Consider the following 17,630-nt stretch of genomic DNA (forward strand, 5'->3'; position numbering starts at 1 on the left):
TATGCCCTTTGGCCTTAAGAATGCCCCCTCAACCCAACAAAGGTTGATGACCCGCATTTTCAGTGACATGATAGGAATCTCATTATTCGTCTATTTAGACGACCTCATTATATATAGTCCCACAGAAAGAGACCACCTTAACACTTTGGAGATTGTCATCAAACGTCTCAAACATACGGGATTAAAGATTCAATTAAAGAAATGTAGATTCCTCATGAAGGAACTCACCTTCCTAGGTCCTAGGCCATAATGTGGATGCAAAAGGGATTCACACAACCACAGATAAAATAGATACAATAAACAATTTCCCAACCCCCACAAACGCTAATGAAACAAGAAGTTTCATTAGGTTAGCCTCCTATTACAGACATTTCATAAGAAACTTTGCTGATATTGCTTCCCCTCTGACCAAATTCACAAGGAAAGGCGAGCCATTTCAATGGTCAGAAACAGAACAGCAAAGTTTCAACACTCTCAAACACGCACTCACCACAGCCCCTGTACTAGTTTTCCCTGACATGAAGAAAGAATTCTTTCTTTACACAGACGCCTCCTCTAAAGGAATAGGCGCAGTCCTACAACAGAAAGATGACAATGGCAAAGAACACGCCATAGCATACGCAAGTAGAGTCTTAAACAACACTGAAAATAACTACTCAACTACACACAAAGAAGGACTTGCAATCATATGGGCACTAAAACACTTTAAATACCTCATTTTAGGCTACAAAATTACCATACTAACAGACCACCAACCCCTAGTCTATCTTTTTAACTCCAAAGACTTACATGGGAGAGTTGCTAGATGGAAAACAACTCTCCTTGATTACGATCCCATGATCGTATACTTAGCTGGGAAAGCTAACGTAGTGGCAGACTGCTTGAGCAGACAAACTCACATCACCCCCATAACCCAAACCACATGCATACCTATGCAAGAACTCAGAGATGAAACTGACAGAGACCCAATATGGTCTCCAATAAAACAGCATCTCATCTCACAAACCCCCTTACACTCCCGACCACCTGTCCCTATTGAGGAACTCAATCTGGTCGACGGAGTCATAAGGAGAACCATTAATACAAGAGAGGTTACTGTTATCCCCAGAGCCCTAGTCCCCAAGCTCCTACACATATTGCACGACAGTGCAATGGGAGGCCACTCGGGCAGAGATAAGACACTAAACACTGCTAGGCACACATATTACTGGCCTTACATGAAAAGAGATATAACCACACACATAGATTCTTGTGTAACTTGCAACCAATTCAGAGGCCCTAACCTGAAGCAAATCAACATAAAAGATATCCCACTCCCTGCTGAGCCATGGGAAACACTTGGCATTGACCTACTGAAAATGCCAACGAGCCATCAAGGTTCCAATTATGTACTCACAGCAGTTGATTATTTCTCTAAATACACAATCTTAATATCACTCCAGGACAAAACAGCAGAGACTGTAGCCAAAACCCTGGTCAACAATATCTTTTGTAGATACAACATACCACACACAATGTTATCTGACAATGGCTCAGAATTCAAAAATGAGGTGATGCGCGAAATAGCACATCTCTACAACATTGACCAAACATTTGCCACTGCATACCACCCCCAGGGAAACGGTCTGACTGAGCAAACAAATCGCAAGGTCCTAGAAATTCTCAGACCATTGGTCAATGACCTCATGGACAGTTGGGAAGATTGGCTACCACAGGTACAAGCCAGTATCAATAGCACAGTCAATTCCGCAACAAAGATGTCCCCACATGAGATCATTTTCGGCCAACCAATGCGCCTACCCTAGCAAATATTCAACCAACCACCCCCACCCTTATACAACCTAGATAACCTCGCACACTGCATCAAAAGAGGTATGCAAACAATTTACAAAAAAGTTAGAGCAAACCTGAAAGAAGCCCAGGAAAAGACAAAGACAAAACAACACAAACGGTCAATTCCACTTGACATAGCACCTGGCGACACAGTCATGTTAAAAGACTCAAGTAGAACAAACAAACTCAAACCAAAATTCCTAGGCCCCTTCATAGTCACAAGTTCACTCCCTAACAATGTTTTCCTACTAACAGATCCTTCTGATCACACCACCTTCACCATACATGGAGAGAAGTTGAGAAAAGTCAAACTGAACCTCGACCCAATCTCACCTCCCATCCACAACCCACCTATCACAGACACACACCAATCACCAATACGCAAGTCTCATCCCATGACTCTGCGTCGACGCAACTAAACATGCACTCTAGCTCTCGCCCCTGAAGATGCAGGACGTCATGTATCTATCAGTGGAGGTTAAAATGGCCCATTTCCAATAAGAACTCTTTTCCACATATCTATCAAAACTTCTCTACTTCCTTCCGACCAATATAACCTTAGCGAGAGTCAGATAAACATATCCTCAATCACTGAGACATAACCTTCATCCTCCAAAAGTAAATACATCATTAATTACCCACCTTAAACATCGACTACTTTTGACATGGACTCACTCGACTTACATCATAGGATTCTTCCATATACCTCCACAGCCCTTTACCTCTTAATCATTCTCTTTATACTAATAATAATAATCATATTCTGTTGCATGAAGTAACACCTACCAAAACCTTTCCACCTCCTTACCCAAATTATTGTAAACCTAGATTAAGTTATTCTTGTGTCTCACCCAATATCTTAAATACCATAAACATTCTTACAGAAACTATATATCCATACTATGAAATAAAACAAGTGCAATGTGACACACCAAACTGACCATAGAACAGTGTTTAGAAAAACAACACTCCCAACAGTGAAAGTGTTAAACCATAAAACCATAACATTTAAAACGTGAATTAAACAGTGTATGTGAAATCCAATATAACATGTAATCTGGTGAGACACAACGTTACACTTCTGAGACACAACATCGCTACCCCTATTTACAGTGCATGACCCCCCTTGGGACCTCAGAATCACTTCAACAACACCCCCCCATCTGCACATTTTTAATCCCACAGGATTTTGTGTCTCTGAATTTTTTTTCTCGATGTATTACCCATATAAATACTTTTGTAAACCATGTACCTTGGGTGCCGGGAGCCACCTAACCCCAGGGGGAGAGCGATATGTATACGCCTCATATACATGTGAGTATATCACTCAGTCATATAACCCACTCACCTCCACTCACTCCCACACACACACCAGCCGGCCGACAATAAGGCGCCAAAGACATCCTGTTCATTTCGCTGACCAATCTGCCGACAAAGCACTTCCTGCCGCGCCACCAGTCACCATGCACACACGAACACACGCGATCACACAAATAACCACACAGTAATAAACACATTATTACGTATACTGACGAACCTCCCCTGGATATATATTATAGTCTGGCTGTCAGACTAAATTATATATCCAGGGGAGGTTCGTCAGTATACGTAATAATGTGTTTATTACTGTGTGGTTATTTGTGTGATCGCGTGTGTTCGTGTGTGCATGGTGACTGGTGGCGCGGCAGGAAGTGCTTTGTCGGCAGATTGGTCAGCGAAATGAACAGGATGTCTTTGGCGCCTTATTGTCGGCCGGCTGGTGTGTGTGTGGGAGTGAGTGGAGGTGAGTGGGTTATATGACTGAGTGATATACTCACATGTATATGAGGCGTATACACCTGGCCAAAGAGGCATACTGCCCCAGATGCAATCACCACACAGAAGATAATGAATATCTCATCTTTAATTCCCAAACTCCTGACTTAACCAGAGAACAACACAAGATCTCATCCTTGAGTGATTTGTGGGCCAATCCAGTGGCTGTTACCAGTGATGTAGGAGCTGTAGGTCTCGTACAAGAGATCTGAAGCAACAGGTTGACTGATTGGGGGCATCAAAAATAGAAATAGAATTTTTGTGGATATTGTAGAGTGATGCATGATTTGCCGCTTCTAATCACTTGTGGAATGAATAACTAGTGTGAAGTTATTCTCACAATCAAATCAACTGAGAAAAATAAAACTAAATGTCTTCTTGGAAACCTAACATTTGCCCCAAAGAAGTGTAGCTAATTAATAAAAAAAAATCTATCTATCTACGTACCAAGGGCTTCTTACCCCCTTATACAGGAGGCACCCCTAAGCAAATAAAATATAAGACTAACAAATTAATAAAAATAAATGAATCAATCAATCAATACATAAACAAATCAAAGATCTTAAATCTTATCTAAGCTATACATAGCACAGTTGCATTTGAGTTGAATGGTAGCTCCACATCAAACAAAATTAGAAATTATTTGCACTAAAAAATGCAGTCTACAAACCTGAAGAGAATAATAAAACCATATGCCTCAATGCACATGCCGATGAGAGGAAACCCAAATAGGACTATCAAAATGCCTCCAAAAAAGGCACCGGAACCTTTCCATTTGTGAGTCTGGAAGAAGAAACGGAAGGTGCGTTCTAAGCCAATAACGAAGGCAAGGCCAGCCAAGAATAGAATCTGCAAGAGGGGGATATGCATTATAAGCTGTTTAGGCACTGTCAAGCAAGATGCAAAATCAGATAACATATAATTAATCATAAACAGTGAAAATGAAACAAATGTTACACAACACTAATATCAAGCATAGAATTATATTCAAATTAATGTAGTCTGATGCAATGAAATGTACAACTCTATAAAGATTATTAGACAAAATACTATGTCTGTTCCTCATTCCTATTACAAAAATCAAAGTATTCAAATCTTATTGAAATTAACCAAAGGACTTACATTGCCTATTGCCAGAAGTCCTTTATCAAAAAATAGAAGTATTCCTAAAAAGATAAATGTCACACCAAATGCGACAAATCCTACACCAATTTCTGAAATATAAAGAATAATTCAATTTTTATAATTACCAGTACATAACATACTAACATGCAAGGATACTGTTATACAAGGGAGGGGTGGGGATGAGGGGAAGGGAATGTTTATGTGTGAATGATATTTAATGCAGCCCAAATGGATTTCTCTCAATCTTTTCTGCATGAGGGGACTGAGAGGGAGGTTGCTGATTAAGTGAAGCAGCCTTGCTGTGGATGTACTGTATCTTTCTATATTGCTTCTGACCCAGGGCAGTGGGCAAGATACAGAAATGACCCATCATTCATGAGGAGTTAAGATGAAAGAGAGGTGGAGGGAGTGAAATGGGTGGGAGTGGGTTACCTTTGACTTGGCTACCTCCCTTATAAGGAGGAAAAAGCTCTTGGTATATAAATAGATAATTACATAATTGAAAATTACATATAAATCACACAACCAAATTCAAGACATTAATGATTTCACACTTTAAAATTCATATGGTGCCACCCTTCATATCTTATCCAATGTCTTCTCATTTTTATATAACAAGATCTGGAAAACCTAAGTACTTGAGAGACAGACTGAATTCATATGAACTCTTAACAAACATCTGTAAAAAATGCACCAGATGAATATCAAAGGTTTGATCCAAAATCAAATCAAATGAAAGGAATTAATCTTTTTTTAAAACAGTCAAGATTATTAATTATGCTTCCAGCTGACTCATTTCAGAAAGTGAAAAATTAAAGATAAGAAGTATTTCTTCACCAAAGCTGCTACAATCAGAAACTTAAAATTTTGAATTATAAATAAAAAATATGAAATAAGATAGTGAATTAGGTCAAGACATCAAAAAGAAACCCACCTGAAAGGATACATATATCCTTGAAGTATATAAACAACAAAACACCCAAGAATCAAACATTATGTCTTAATTCTAAATAAAGACTTGTTCTCAAATATGCAAATTTGTTTTAAATACACTCTTACTTTACTTATGTTTACTTATTGTTGTACTGTACACAGGTGTATTAGACCTTATGTACAGATCTTCTGTATCAACTTCAAAGTCAACTGGTTGTGTGTTGTGGTTGGCATCGTAATTAAATTTCACCTCCTAATTTTTCAGTATTTGTCTAAGCAATTTTCAAAGGAATGCACACTTGGGACATTCACTATTTGACTTGGCAGGCTATTCCAAGTGTCAATATTTCTTAGAGAGAACGGCTGCAGTCTCATTTTTCCTGCTGCCCTAATCTTGTAGAGTTTCTGACCATGGGTCCTGATGATACCTTCAGATTTTATCAATGTTGGTGCAGTGTCTTGATCATAGTAATTATGCATAATCTAGTACACTTCAATCATATCTCCCCTAAGCCTTCTATATTTCAAAGTGGGCAGGTCCAATCTCCTAAGTCTTTCCTCATATGAGAGATTCTTCATCCCAGGAATCATCTTTGTAGCTCGCCTCTGTACATTCTCTATTGCTGTGATATCTTTTTTCCTCCAAGGACTCCACACATTTTGTGCATATTCAAGGTGTGTTCTAACCATAGCTTTAAAAAGCCATTTAAAGATGTCTGATTCCATGGTCTATGTCCTCCTTATTATCCCCATAGTCTGATTGGCTTGTGTTACCTTAGCCTGTATTTGTTTCTCAAATCTTAGTCTACTATCTATGATCACACCTAGATCTTTTTCAGTCTGAGTCTTCTGCAGTATACAGTTCTCTTCTTCATTTCTTCTTTGCATTATATACTGCCTTTCATCCATTCTTTGTGTTCTTTCTTGAATTGCCATGTATTTACATTTATCAGGATGAAATCTTAATAACCATTTGTTCGACCATTCTTGCAGTGCATTTAAATCTCTGTAATATTTTGTAACCTCCTACTTCTCTAATTTTTCTATATACCTCTGTGTCATCTGCAAATAAATATGCTTCTGACTGGACTGTGTCTGGGAGATCATTGACAAAAATCACAAATAGCACTGGTCCCAGCACACTTCCCTGAGGTACACTGCTCAGTACTTTTGTCCATGGAGACACTGCACCATTCACAACTACTCTTTGCTTTCTTCCTGTTAAAAATGTACTTATCCAGTTTAGCAGATTTCCTGTTATCCCATAGCCCCAAAGCTTTGTGATTAACCCCTTGTATTAAATGCTTTGCAAAAATCTAGATATATCACATCTATACACCCTCCCTATCACTTTCAGCAGCTCAAGAACTGCAGAATGCCCCCTTATAAAACCATATTGTTTATTACTGAAAAGATTGTTCTTCCTCATATATGAGATTAATCTATCTCTAATAATAGTTTCCATTATTTTACATATGATACAGGTTAAACTAACAGTTCCCAGCTTCTTTATGGTTTCCTTTCTTAAAGATTGCCCTTACATTAGCAATCCTCCAATCTTCTGGTATATCATTAGTTTGCAGTGCAGTGTTGAAAATCAGTGTCATGGCATCAACTATTTCATACCTTAATTCTTTAATCACTTTAGGGTGAAGGCCTGGTAATTTGTCTATCTTAATGGAGGTAAGCTAATATGTTGGTATACAACTGCTGATACTCTCACAAATAAAACAGATGAATTAAAAATTCAATCAAAAACTGAAATAAGAAAACCAGATATTATTATGGTAACAGAAGTAAAACCTAAAGCAATTAGTCGATATAACCTCTCAGTATCCGAGATCAAGTTAGAAGCCTATAATTCCTTTACAGCAAATATTGGGAATATTGTAGGGAGAGGAATAATTGTATATGTTTGTATAAATCTAAAAGTGAGGGAGACTGAAAGCAAGATACCATATCAGGAGTCAGTGTGGTTGACAATAGAACTGAGAGGAGGAGATCTAGCTCTAATAGGATGTATATACAGCCCTAGTAGTGACAACCATAATTCAGCACAGTTACAGAAAAAAATTTAAGAATTGTATCGGTCAAACTTTACATGCATTCTAATTGTTGGTGATTTTAATTATGGAGGAATAAACTGGGAGAACTGGACTATACAGGGAAGTGATAGAAATGAGGAATTCTTGTTCACTGAATCAGTACGAGATGCATTCTTGTACCAGCAACTGAACCATCAAGAGGAAGATGTGAACAACAACCAAGTATCCTGGACTTGATTTTTACTAACAAAGAAGATATGGTAGAGGACTTGAAGATGACATCACCATTAGGCAGAAGTCACCACTGTGTTATCCAGTTCACATTTAAATGCTACATAAAGGGTCAACCAAGCAAAAGAGGAAGATTTTTCTATGACAAAGGGAACTATGAGGAAATGAGAAAAATATTTAATTCAGAATAGCTTGATATTGTCAAGAGCAAGACATCTGTGGAGAATCAGTGGAGAATTCTGCGAGATACTATAAAGGAAGCTGAATGTATGTACCAAATATATGTGGTGATCAAGACAGAAAAAAGTTTGAAACCCAGTTAGATAAGAAAACTGTAGATGAAATGAGAAAGAAACATAGACTCTGGCAGCAATACTGGAAACTAAAAGCCTTGAAAAATATCAAGACTACACCAGACATAAAAATAAAGTAAGAAGCTTAACCAGAAAGATAAAAAGAAAAGAGAAACTAGCAATAGCGAGAGATGCAACACAAAAAAACAAGAAATTTTGGAGATATGTTAAAGGAAGACTTAAAACTTCTTCTGATATTGCAGATTAAGACAAGAAAATGGCCAATTGGAGATGACTACAAATGATCAGGAAAAAGCTGGAGTATTAGCAGTTCTTTGCAAAGGTTTTTGTGAGAGAGCAGGCTCATCATGTACCAAACCTGACTTTATGGAAATTTGATCATCCTTTGAAGGATGTTAGTATTAGCAAAAATCAAGTAATGGATATTTTGAATAAAATTAAGATTGACAAATCAGAAATTTAAAATTTTGAATTATAAATAAAAACTATGGAACAAGATAGTGAATTAGGTCACGACACCAAAAAGAAACCCACCTGAAAGGATACATATATCCTTGAAGTATATTTACAACGATACACCCAAGAATCATTCTGTCTTAATTCTAACTAAATAAAGACTTCTCACATATGCAAATTTGTTTTAAATACACTCCGAGAAAATAACAAATTGTCACTTTTTTCCTTCTTAGGATCACAAGAATGTGAACGACTGCCTCATTTCACTAAACAAGAATCTATTGTCCATACACAATCAATAATTTATGAATTTAATGACACCCTTGTGTGTGGAACCTTATATCTAAGTATGGGTACAAAATTAAAATATTATATATATACAGACGCTCCTCTACTTACGTTCATTCGTTTTACGCTTTTTTTATTTTACATTTGAACTGACTGTAAAAAAAAAAATTGAGTGAATTTTTTTAGTTTGGTGCGCTCTCCGTAGTTCAAACGATACTTGCGCATGACGCTGCGTCCATTGTTTACATTGCACAAACGACAAACTGAACATGCCTTGCCTCCTCCTCCTCCACTATCTCAATTTATGTTGCTTGAATTTAATTTATTTGAAATTAATGTTATTATTTTACAATGTTATGTGTATAATTAATGATTTAGGGGTGTTTTATAAGAAAAGGCAATAGAATTTACGGATGTATAGTACAGTAACAACTTACGTTCATTTTCAACTTACGTTCGGCCGTTCGGAACATAACTAAAACGTAAGTTGAGGAGCGTCTGTATATACATATATATACATATATATAGATATATATATATATATATATACGTATATAAACATATATATATATATATATATATATATATATATGTATATATGTATATATATATATATATATATATATATATATATATATATATACAGTCGAACCTCGAAAGCCCGGACCCCGAATGCCCGGACCCTCATATGACCGGTCAAGATGAACAAAGGGAGGACTTTTCAAGCAAAGTTCCCTATTTGTCCGGTAGGTGGCAGCGATGGCCGTACACGTGTACTCAAACCCGGCCCAGTCAAGCCGCCACCAGGGCTGCCGTTTCGTAGAATTTTGTACCAAAATGTAGTAAAATAGCGGCATGTGGCAACTGCACAATGACATGAGGAATTTTTTTATACATAGCTGACTGTTAAAAACATTCAAAAACTCAAACTGTTTAAAAATCATAGAACTAGTTATCAAAGAATAAATGGCACCTCAAAATATGACTTTTATTGGTAATTGTGTTACTCATAAAATATTATACCCCAAAAGATACGTTTTTACGGTGTAGAAAAAAATTCTACGCTAAAGTTTCAGCTTTCTTTTAGCACCAGGGCTGCCGTTTCGTAGAATTTTGTACCAAAACGTAGTAAAATAGTGGCATGTGGCAACTGCACAAAGACATGGGGAATTTTTTTTTACATATCAGCTGGCTGTTAAAAACATTCAAAAACTCAAACTTTTGTTTAAAAATCATAGAACTAGTTATCAAATAATAAATGGTACATCAAAATATGACTTTTATTGGTAATTGTGTTACTTATAAAATATCATACCCCAAAAGATACGTTTTTAGTGTAGAAAAAATTCTACGCTAAAGTTTCAGCTTTATTTTAGCTTTGGTAATATAGAAAAAATAATTTTTATATCTTACTGAATATGTTAGGGCACGTGGGCCTTATATACATTCAAGAAAAAAAAAAAAAAAAAACTAGAACCAACATTTTGTCAAAGTTTGACAAGTATATCTTGCTATGAAAGTCTGCACACTCCAGAGAAAAATGTATGCCTCGGTATGGCAACACTCCCATTCTACACGGAGGTGTAGAAAACGTGGCAACCCTGGCCGCCACCACTGTCCCGCGTGCATACCTTCCGATATTTACAGTGTACGTAATAAAAAATACAGTACAGTACACTGTATGTACAATACATTTACATGCCTGTATTACATTTATTATTGCAGAATTATTAGTATTATAGTATTATTATTACAGTATTGTTATTATTACAGTGTTAGAGTATTATTCTTATGTGTTTCTATGCCATATCATACATTACCTATACGTATACCGTTTCGAAAATCTACGGGTGTTAGGGCGACATTTTCGATGACCAGACTTTTGGCATAACCAGACTGCCCTTCCCCCCAATTAGTCCGGGCTTTCAAGGTTCGACTGTATATATGTGTATGTGTATATATATATATATATATATATATATATATATATATATATATATATATATATATATATGCACAAATTTCACAAGTCACACGCGAATCACAAATATGCAGAGTCCACTAGGAAAAGGAAAAACACACGGAGTCCGAGCGCTTTCGTGATATATTCACATTATCAAGGAGTACAGAAAGATGATAATGTGAATATATCACGAAAGCGCTCGGACTCCGTGTGTTTTTCCTTTTCCTAGTGGACTCTGCATATATATATATATATATATATATATATATATATATATATATATATATATATATATATATATATATATATATATATATATATATATATATATATATATATATCCCTTAAATTGTTGTTGCATATGAAAGACAATTTCATTAGAAACAAAATACTTTCTAAATTTTTTAAATAGTTTGAAAAATAAGGGAGATACAATTTTTTGAATTATTTTTTCATCCTGAATTTTTGGCTAGACTTTTACCATAACAAAAGGTTAGAATTAAGGGTGGTAATCTGTAAATTTTAGTAAAGAAATACACATAGACTCTAAACCACTGGTCCAATTTTATTAAAATTTTGAATACTTGGGCTTTATGGGTCAACAAATTACCTGGGCATATCAAAAACAATGTGGAACATCTCCATTATACCAAATTTGCCTTTTCATAGCAACTATTAAGTTGTCAGATATGATCATCAGTACAATCGAAACCCCTGGCACAATTGACATGGAACTTGGTATGTGAAGGTTTTATCGGTCAACAATTCATCTAGGCATGTTAAAAACAATGCAGGACCTTACACCTATCATGCTGCCATGACAACTATTGTCAATTCTGAGATAATCATCCATAAAATCTAAACACCTGTTCCAATTGACATACAACTTGGCATGGGAAGGTTTTATGAGCATGTCAAAAACAATGTAAGAACCTTTTATACCATTGTTACTAACACCTATCATGTTGCCACAGCAACTATTGTCAATTTAGAGATAATCATCCATAAAATCATAACACCTGGCCCAATTGACATGCAACTTGGCATATGAAGGTTTTATGGGTCAAATCATTTGAGCATGTCAAAAACAATGCAGGACCTTCCTTCTGTACTATTCTCACTAACACCTATCATGTTGCCATGGCAACTATTGTCAATTTAGAGATAATCATCCATAAAATCCAAACCCCTGGCCCAAATGACGTACAACTTGGCATATGAGGGTTTTACGGGTCAACAAATCATCTGGGTATGTTAAAAACAATGTAGGACCTTCCTTTTATACTATTCTTACTAACACCTATCATGTTGCCAAAGCAACTATTGTCAATTTAGAGATAATCATCCATAAAATCCAAACCCCTGGCCCAATTGACATGCAACTAGGCATATGAAGATTTTATGGGTCAACAATTCACCAGAGCATGTCAAAAACAATGTAAGACCTTTCTTTTGTACCATTCTTACTAACACCTTTCATGTTGCCATGGCAACTATTGTCAATTCAGAGATAATCATCCATAAATTCCAAACACCTAGCCCAATTGACATGCAACTTGGCATGTGAAGGTTTTATGGGTCAACAAATCACCTGAGCATGTTAAAAACATGTAAGACCTTCCTTTTATACTATTCTTACTAACACCTTTTATGTTGTCATGGCAACTATTGTCAATTTGCCTTTTCATGGTAACTATTAAGTTGTCAATTTAGATATGATCATCAGTACAATCCAAACCCCTGGTCCAATTGACATGCAACTTGGCATGTGAAGGTTTTATGGGTCAACAAATCACCTGAGAATGTTAAAAACAATGTAGGACTTTCCTTTTATACTATTCTTACTAACACCTATCATGTAACACGTTCCATCAATGTAATGTATGTGCAATGTAATGTATATGCAGCTAAAATAATTCTACTTTCACATTAAAAAGTGCATATATAGGTGCCTTGGCCCTTACCCTTAGATTGTCTCTCAGTACTGCAACTATCCTAATACTGAACTTAAATTTACGTTGATATTAGTGCATTATTTTTTACACCAATTTACTGAAATAGAAAAAAGAATAAAGTAGTTTTACTTTCAAAGGAGTTTTTTGTTTAATCATGTTATCTATAATCATGATAATCTGAATAAACAGCCTTATTTCAACAACTCATGTCTATTATCATGAAACCCACAAGAAAATTAAGTCTTGTCTCTAGACCCCTACTTGTCTAGACTTCTCATGGTCATGGACATGGTCCACGACATGGAATACTGACCATATTATTAATAGTTATTTCATATATTTGCTATCATAGCCATAGCTGGTTATGTAATAGGCACAGCAGAGCCTGTCCAACATCTTAAAATTCATACCGGAACAATGTATTATTTGTCAACAACACCCTCTATGACTACATACTACAACTACTACAAACAAGAGTATCAGAGAATCTCAATATGTCGAGTAGGCATTTGAGGACTGTAAATGCACAGCTGCGCTATAACCAAAGATTTCAAAGTTGCTCATATCTGAGAGAATAGAGGCTAAAAAACATGATTAATACATTAAATATTAAATTTGCTAGTGTTTTACCTTTAGATTTTTACTCGCAAAACTAATTTGCCAAGGCTAATATCAAAATTTGCATTTAAATCGGTAAACATTAGTTAAGTTTTGAAGAACAACAAGACAATTTGAATACCCTGCGCATGAGCTGAACGCTGCAAGCATTCAAACTGATGCATACTTATTCCAATGATGCATACGTATTCCAATGATGCATACGTATTCCAATGATGCACACGTATTCCAATGGGCCGCAAAAGATGGCTGTGTAAACAGTGCATCCGCAATGGTGGCACCACGCGCATACCTATTATGTCCACTCAAAGGAGAATGTTGATTAATCATTAATTTCTTCCCCTCCAAAATCCTCTCCTTTACCACTTCTACTATTCCACTTCTTTGACATTACAGTCACTATCCGAGTTATGACGCACGCGAGTTATGACCACCCGTACTTATGACCACGTCTAGCAGATGTCTATTATGAGTTTACTGTATGTGTCTGGCAGCACAGCGCGTAAGATAGTTGTAGCAGCCCGGCATCGCGCACGACATTTATGGCAGAGATGGAAAAGTTGCTATACACGTGGTTGGAAGATAATAGGCAAAGAAATGTGAAACAGATGTTGCAAACAGTGCAAAGTAAGGCTACAAGTTAATTTCGCATGTTGAAAGAACATGCAGGTGAAGAATACGCTTCACATGAATTCATAGAGAGTGTTGGGTGGTTTTGTTGCTTTCGAGAGCGTTACCAGGTTCACCACGTGTTGTCGAAAGGTGAGACTGCTAGCAGTGATGCGCATGTAGCTAAGCCATTTGTGGAAGAGTTTGATCAATTAATTAAGGATGAAGGATATTTACGTATTTAAGACCACGCCTAGCAGATGCCTATTATGAGTTTACTAATAAGAGTACTTTATAAGTATTTTCTTTCTTTAACCTACCATATCATATTAACAACTAAGCAACTGAAAACAATTCTATATACAACTGTAGGAGAGAAGCCAACCGCAGAGTATGGGATCCAATGTATTTAACGCTTCGCCCAGCAGGGCTTCTTCTGAAATAATAATGGATTTTTTTTTTTTTTTTTAAGGCAATTGATTCATAAGATGGTCATTAAGCCTGATTTGAATTTGTACAGTCTCAAAGTTGTTATGTATGTGAACACAGTGGACAAACATCAGACTCCTTATATAACCCAAGCTTATGGGGAGAAACGAACATGAAACTGGTGTAAACACAGTTTGCGTAAATTGCTCGTTACTTTGTTTTTAAAATTGCTTAAGGTTTATTTATGGTAAAAATACATTGTTTTGATTTATATTATCCATGAGAGATATAAAAGCAGATTCAAAACATCTACATTTCATAGTATGGTTTTCATATTTGATAATCTTAGTAATATTCCAGTCAGCATTGTGGCCTGTATCGTATCTATGTCTAACAATGGCATTATTCATATTGTAAGTTTTCATATCATCTACTAAGAAAAATTATAAAAATTAAAATAAAAGGCATATAATTGATAAACAGTAAACAGCTTGTATATAATAGTATTCAGTAAAAAAAGTTACTTAAAAATGCAACAGATTGATATCATGTATCCCAGAGTATAACCCTCGTGTCAGCCATTTTAATGGTATCCGACTTACAGCCAATCCGACTTACGACTGGTTGGTCGGAACCAATCTAGGTCGTAACTCGGATAGTAGCTGTATATTGTCCTGGGTAAATGTTCAGTTGTGTACATGGACACAATATAGCATTAGAAAATTAATTATTAATTTTGTAAATTATAATGTATCACCATAATATGCAATTTTCTTGGTGGAAATAAAAAAAAGTTGCTAAGACAGATTTCATAAGTAACAAAGTCGTGCCAGACAAATGGTATGCCATGTTTGTTATGATAGATGCTGACATCAAAGAAATGAAAGGATGATAAATTCGTCTAACCTAACATATTTAGCAAATCGGTGCCTGTAATTTAAGGTCATCTGGATCATTGTCATCATCGTCGTCACGGATGTTGGCAGCCTGTTCAATCACTCTTTCTGATTGCGGGGTATATAGGTTTTTCATAGCTTGAAGGAATGCATGGATTTCAGCTCCATACATTCCTTCAAAAATACAGTAAAACCCCGATTATCCGAAACAAAAGGGGGGAAGCCTCTTTTGGATAAGCCAATTTTTTGGATAATCCAGATTTATCAGAAATATATTTCATGTTGACATACTTTGTGTGTGTGTGCGCGTCCTGTGCCTTCCTCCCCCCCCCTCTCTCTCTCTCTCCATCAGTCTCAAGTTGTGGATGGAACACATTTTTTTTTGTGTTGATGTACATACCTTATACATAACAGAGAACAAGAATTATTCTATACATATATCTTCCACTATCCTGACGAACACAATAAAGCAACTCTGCCACTCCCCACCTCCGTCACCATCACTCCACAACCCTTCCACTCCCCACTTCCTGGTGGTGGAGTCAGAAGGAAGGGTCGTCCATTGCTCCATCTTCACTGTCCAAATCAAAGGTAGACAAGGAGGATGAGGCACTTGATGAAGGGCGAGAAGACTGGGTGGACGAAGGTGTTCTTGGCCGAAAAAACGAGGTGATAGAAGTCTGTTTGGTGCAAGACAGCTGTTTCTCGATGACGTCACTCAGTGCTGCTCGCATCATCGAGTACAGTTGATTGCTATTTGAAATGTCCCTGGGTCACTGGTCAAGAAACTGAAGCACTCCTTCTATGTGGGACCGGACTGTTGCCAAAGACATGGAAGCATTCCCAATGCCATATTCATGGGCGATGGACGTTCCCGATTGACCCGCCTTCAGCTTGTCCAATATCTCCAGCTTCTGCTGCATGGTAAGGACGACTTTCTTCCTTTTCCCAGTTTCTTTCGGCATAGTGATGTAGAAAGAAGTGAGGTCGAAGCACAGGTAGAACGCGACTGCCCAGTGTGAAATCTGTGACGCGACTGCCGCCGACTGACGATGTAAACAATGAAACCAAACACACACTATGCTAAACAAAGTAGTACGCTTAAAATGTATTCATTTTAACTGTTCCTATCAATTTTAAATGTATTAATATAGTACATATGTAGTTACTTTTATTTTCATGTTTTTGATGTTTTATAACGTTTTAGTATAGAAAAATTTTGAATTTTAATTGCATTATCCAAATCAATTTCGGATAATCTGCTTTCGGATAATCAGGGTTTTACTGTATATACCTGGCGAGGTACTGGCGGAAGTACCAAGGGCGTACACCATGCCTTAACAGGACCGGGCAGACAACACTTGACAAACGACAAGATGGCATCCTGATCCTATGCTAGCAACTTCAGTCATTAGTATATTTGCTTGTAGCAAGATATTTTTTATTTTTATTTCCACCAAGAAAATCACATATTATGTTCATGTATTATAATTTACAAAATTAATATTTAATTTGGACAAATTATGGTTTCACCCAAGCAACAATTTTCTTATGTGACTTATGTGTTTCTGGTGAGATATGTTGTGTATTGATTGATGGTGTACATCATTTCTGTTGCAAGTGCATAGTTTTCAAGTAATGAATATTTAAACTTATGCCTACATCCCCCCAACAATCTTGGGGGACCTATGGGAAATCAGGGTTTTTGGGTGGTGAGCATTAAATCGAGTAATGCACATTGCAAAACAGGTCTAAAATCAACAAGAACACAAAGAATATATGAAATTTACATAAATTACACCTATGATGGCGGCAGTGGCGGTGGCTAACGCGAGCATAGCCATGTTATTGTTGGGCAGCATTACCAGTGATTCACAAAATTTCTCACTCTATCCGCTACATTTAGCGAAGCCCAACACAATCCTCAACCTCTTTCTCATAAGGTAATGCTAATGCTATTATTGTGTTGCTTTTTTTATTTACGGCAAATATGGTTACCATTTATTTTATTAGCTATTGGTTATGATAGATAAACACACATTTATACTAATGGTTATACTTTAAAGAGAGCTCAAGTTACGTTACTAAGAAGGCTTTGATGGGGATTGGAGGGGTCTGGG

The 17,630-nt window shown here is 36.5% G+C and overlaps 1 protein-coding gene across 3 annotated transcripts in view; it reads right to left on the bottom strand.

The window, feature by feature from the left end:
- Nucleotides 1-17,630, bottom strand: part of LOC143037405 (vesicle transport protein GOT1B) — a 106,562-nt gene that overhangs the window by 87,300 nt on the left and 1,632 nt on the right. For all 3 annotated transcript variants that reach the window (XR_012967462.1, XM_076205543.1, XM_076205542.1), the window contains exons 2-3: nucleotides 4,771-4,862; nucleotides 4,319-4,497 (exon numbers count right to left, since the gene is read on the bottom strand). Coding sequence is in view for 2 of the 3 variants with exons in the window: in XM_076205543.1 (XP_076061658.1) it covers nucleotides 4,319-4,497; nucleotides 4,771-4,862 (271 nt within the window). In the remaining variant the exon portion in view is untranslated. The remainder of the gene's footprint in view (nucleotides 1-4,318; nucleotides 4,498-4,770; nucleotides 4,863-17,630) is intronic.

The sequence above is a fragment of the Oratosquilla oratoria genome, chromosome 22 (assembly GCF_046742065.1).
Source record: "Oratosquilla oratoria isolate Oo_2021 chromosome 22, ASM4674206v1, whole genome shotgun sequence".
NCBI lineage: Eukaryota > Metazoa > Arthropoda > Malacostraca > Stomatopoda > Squillidae > Oratosquilla > Oratosquilla oratoria.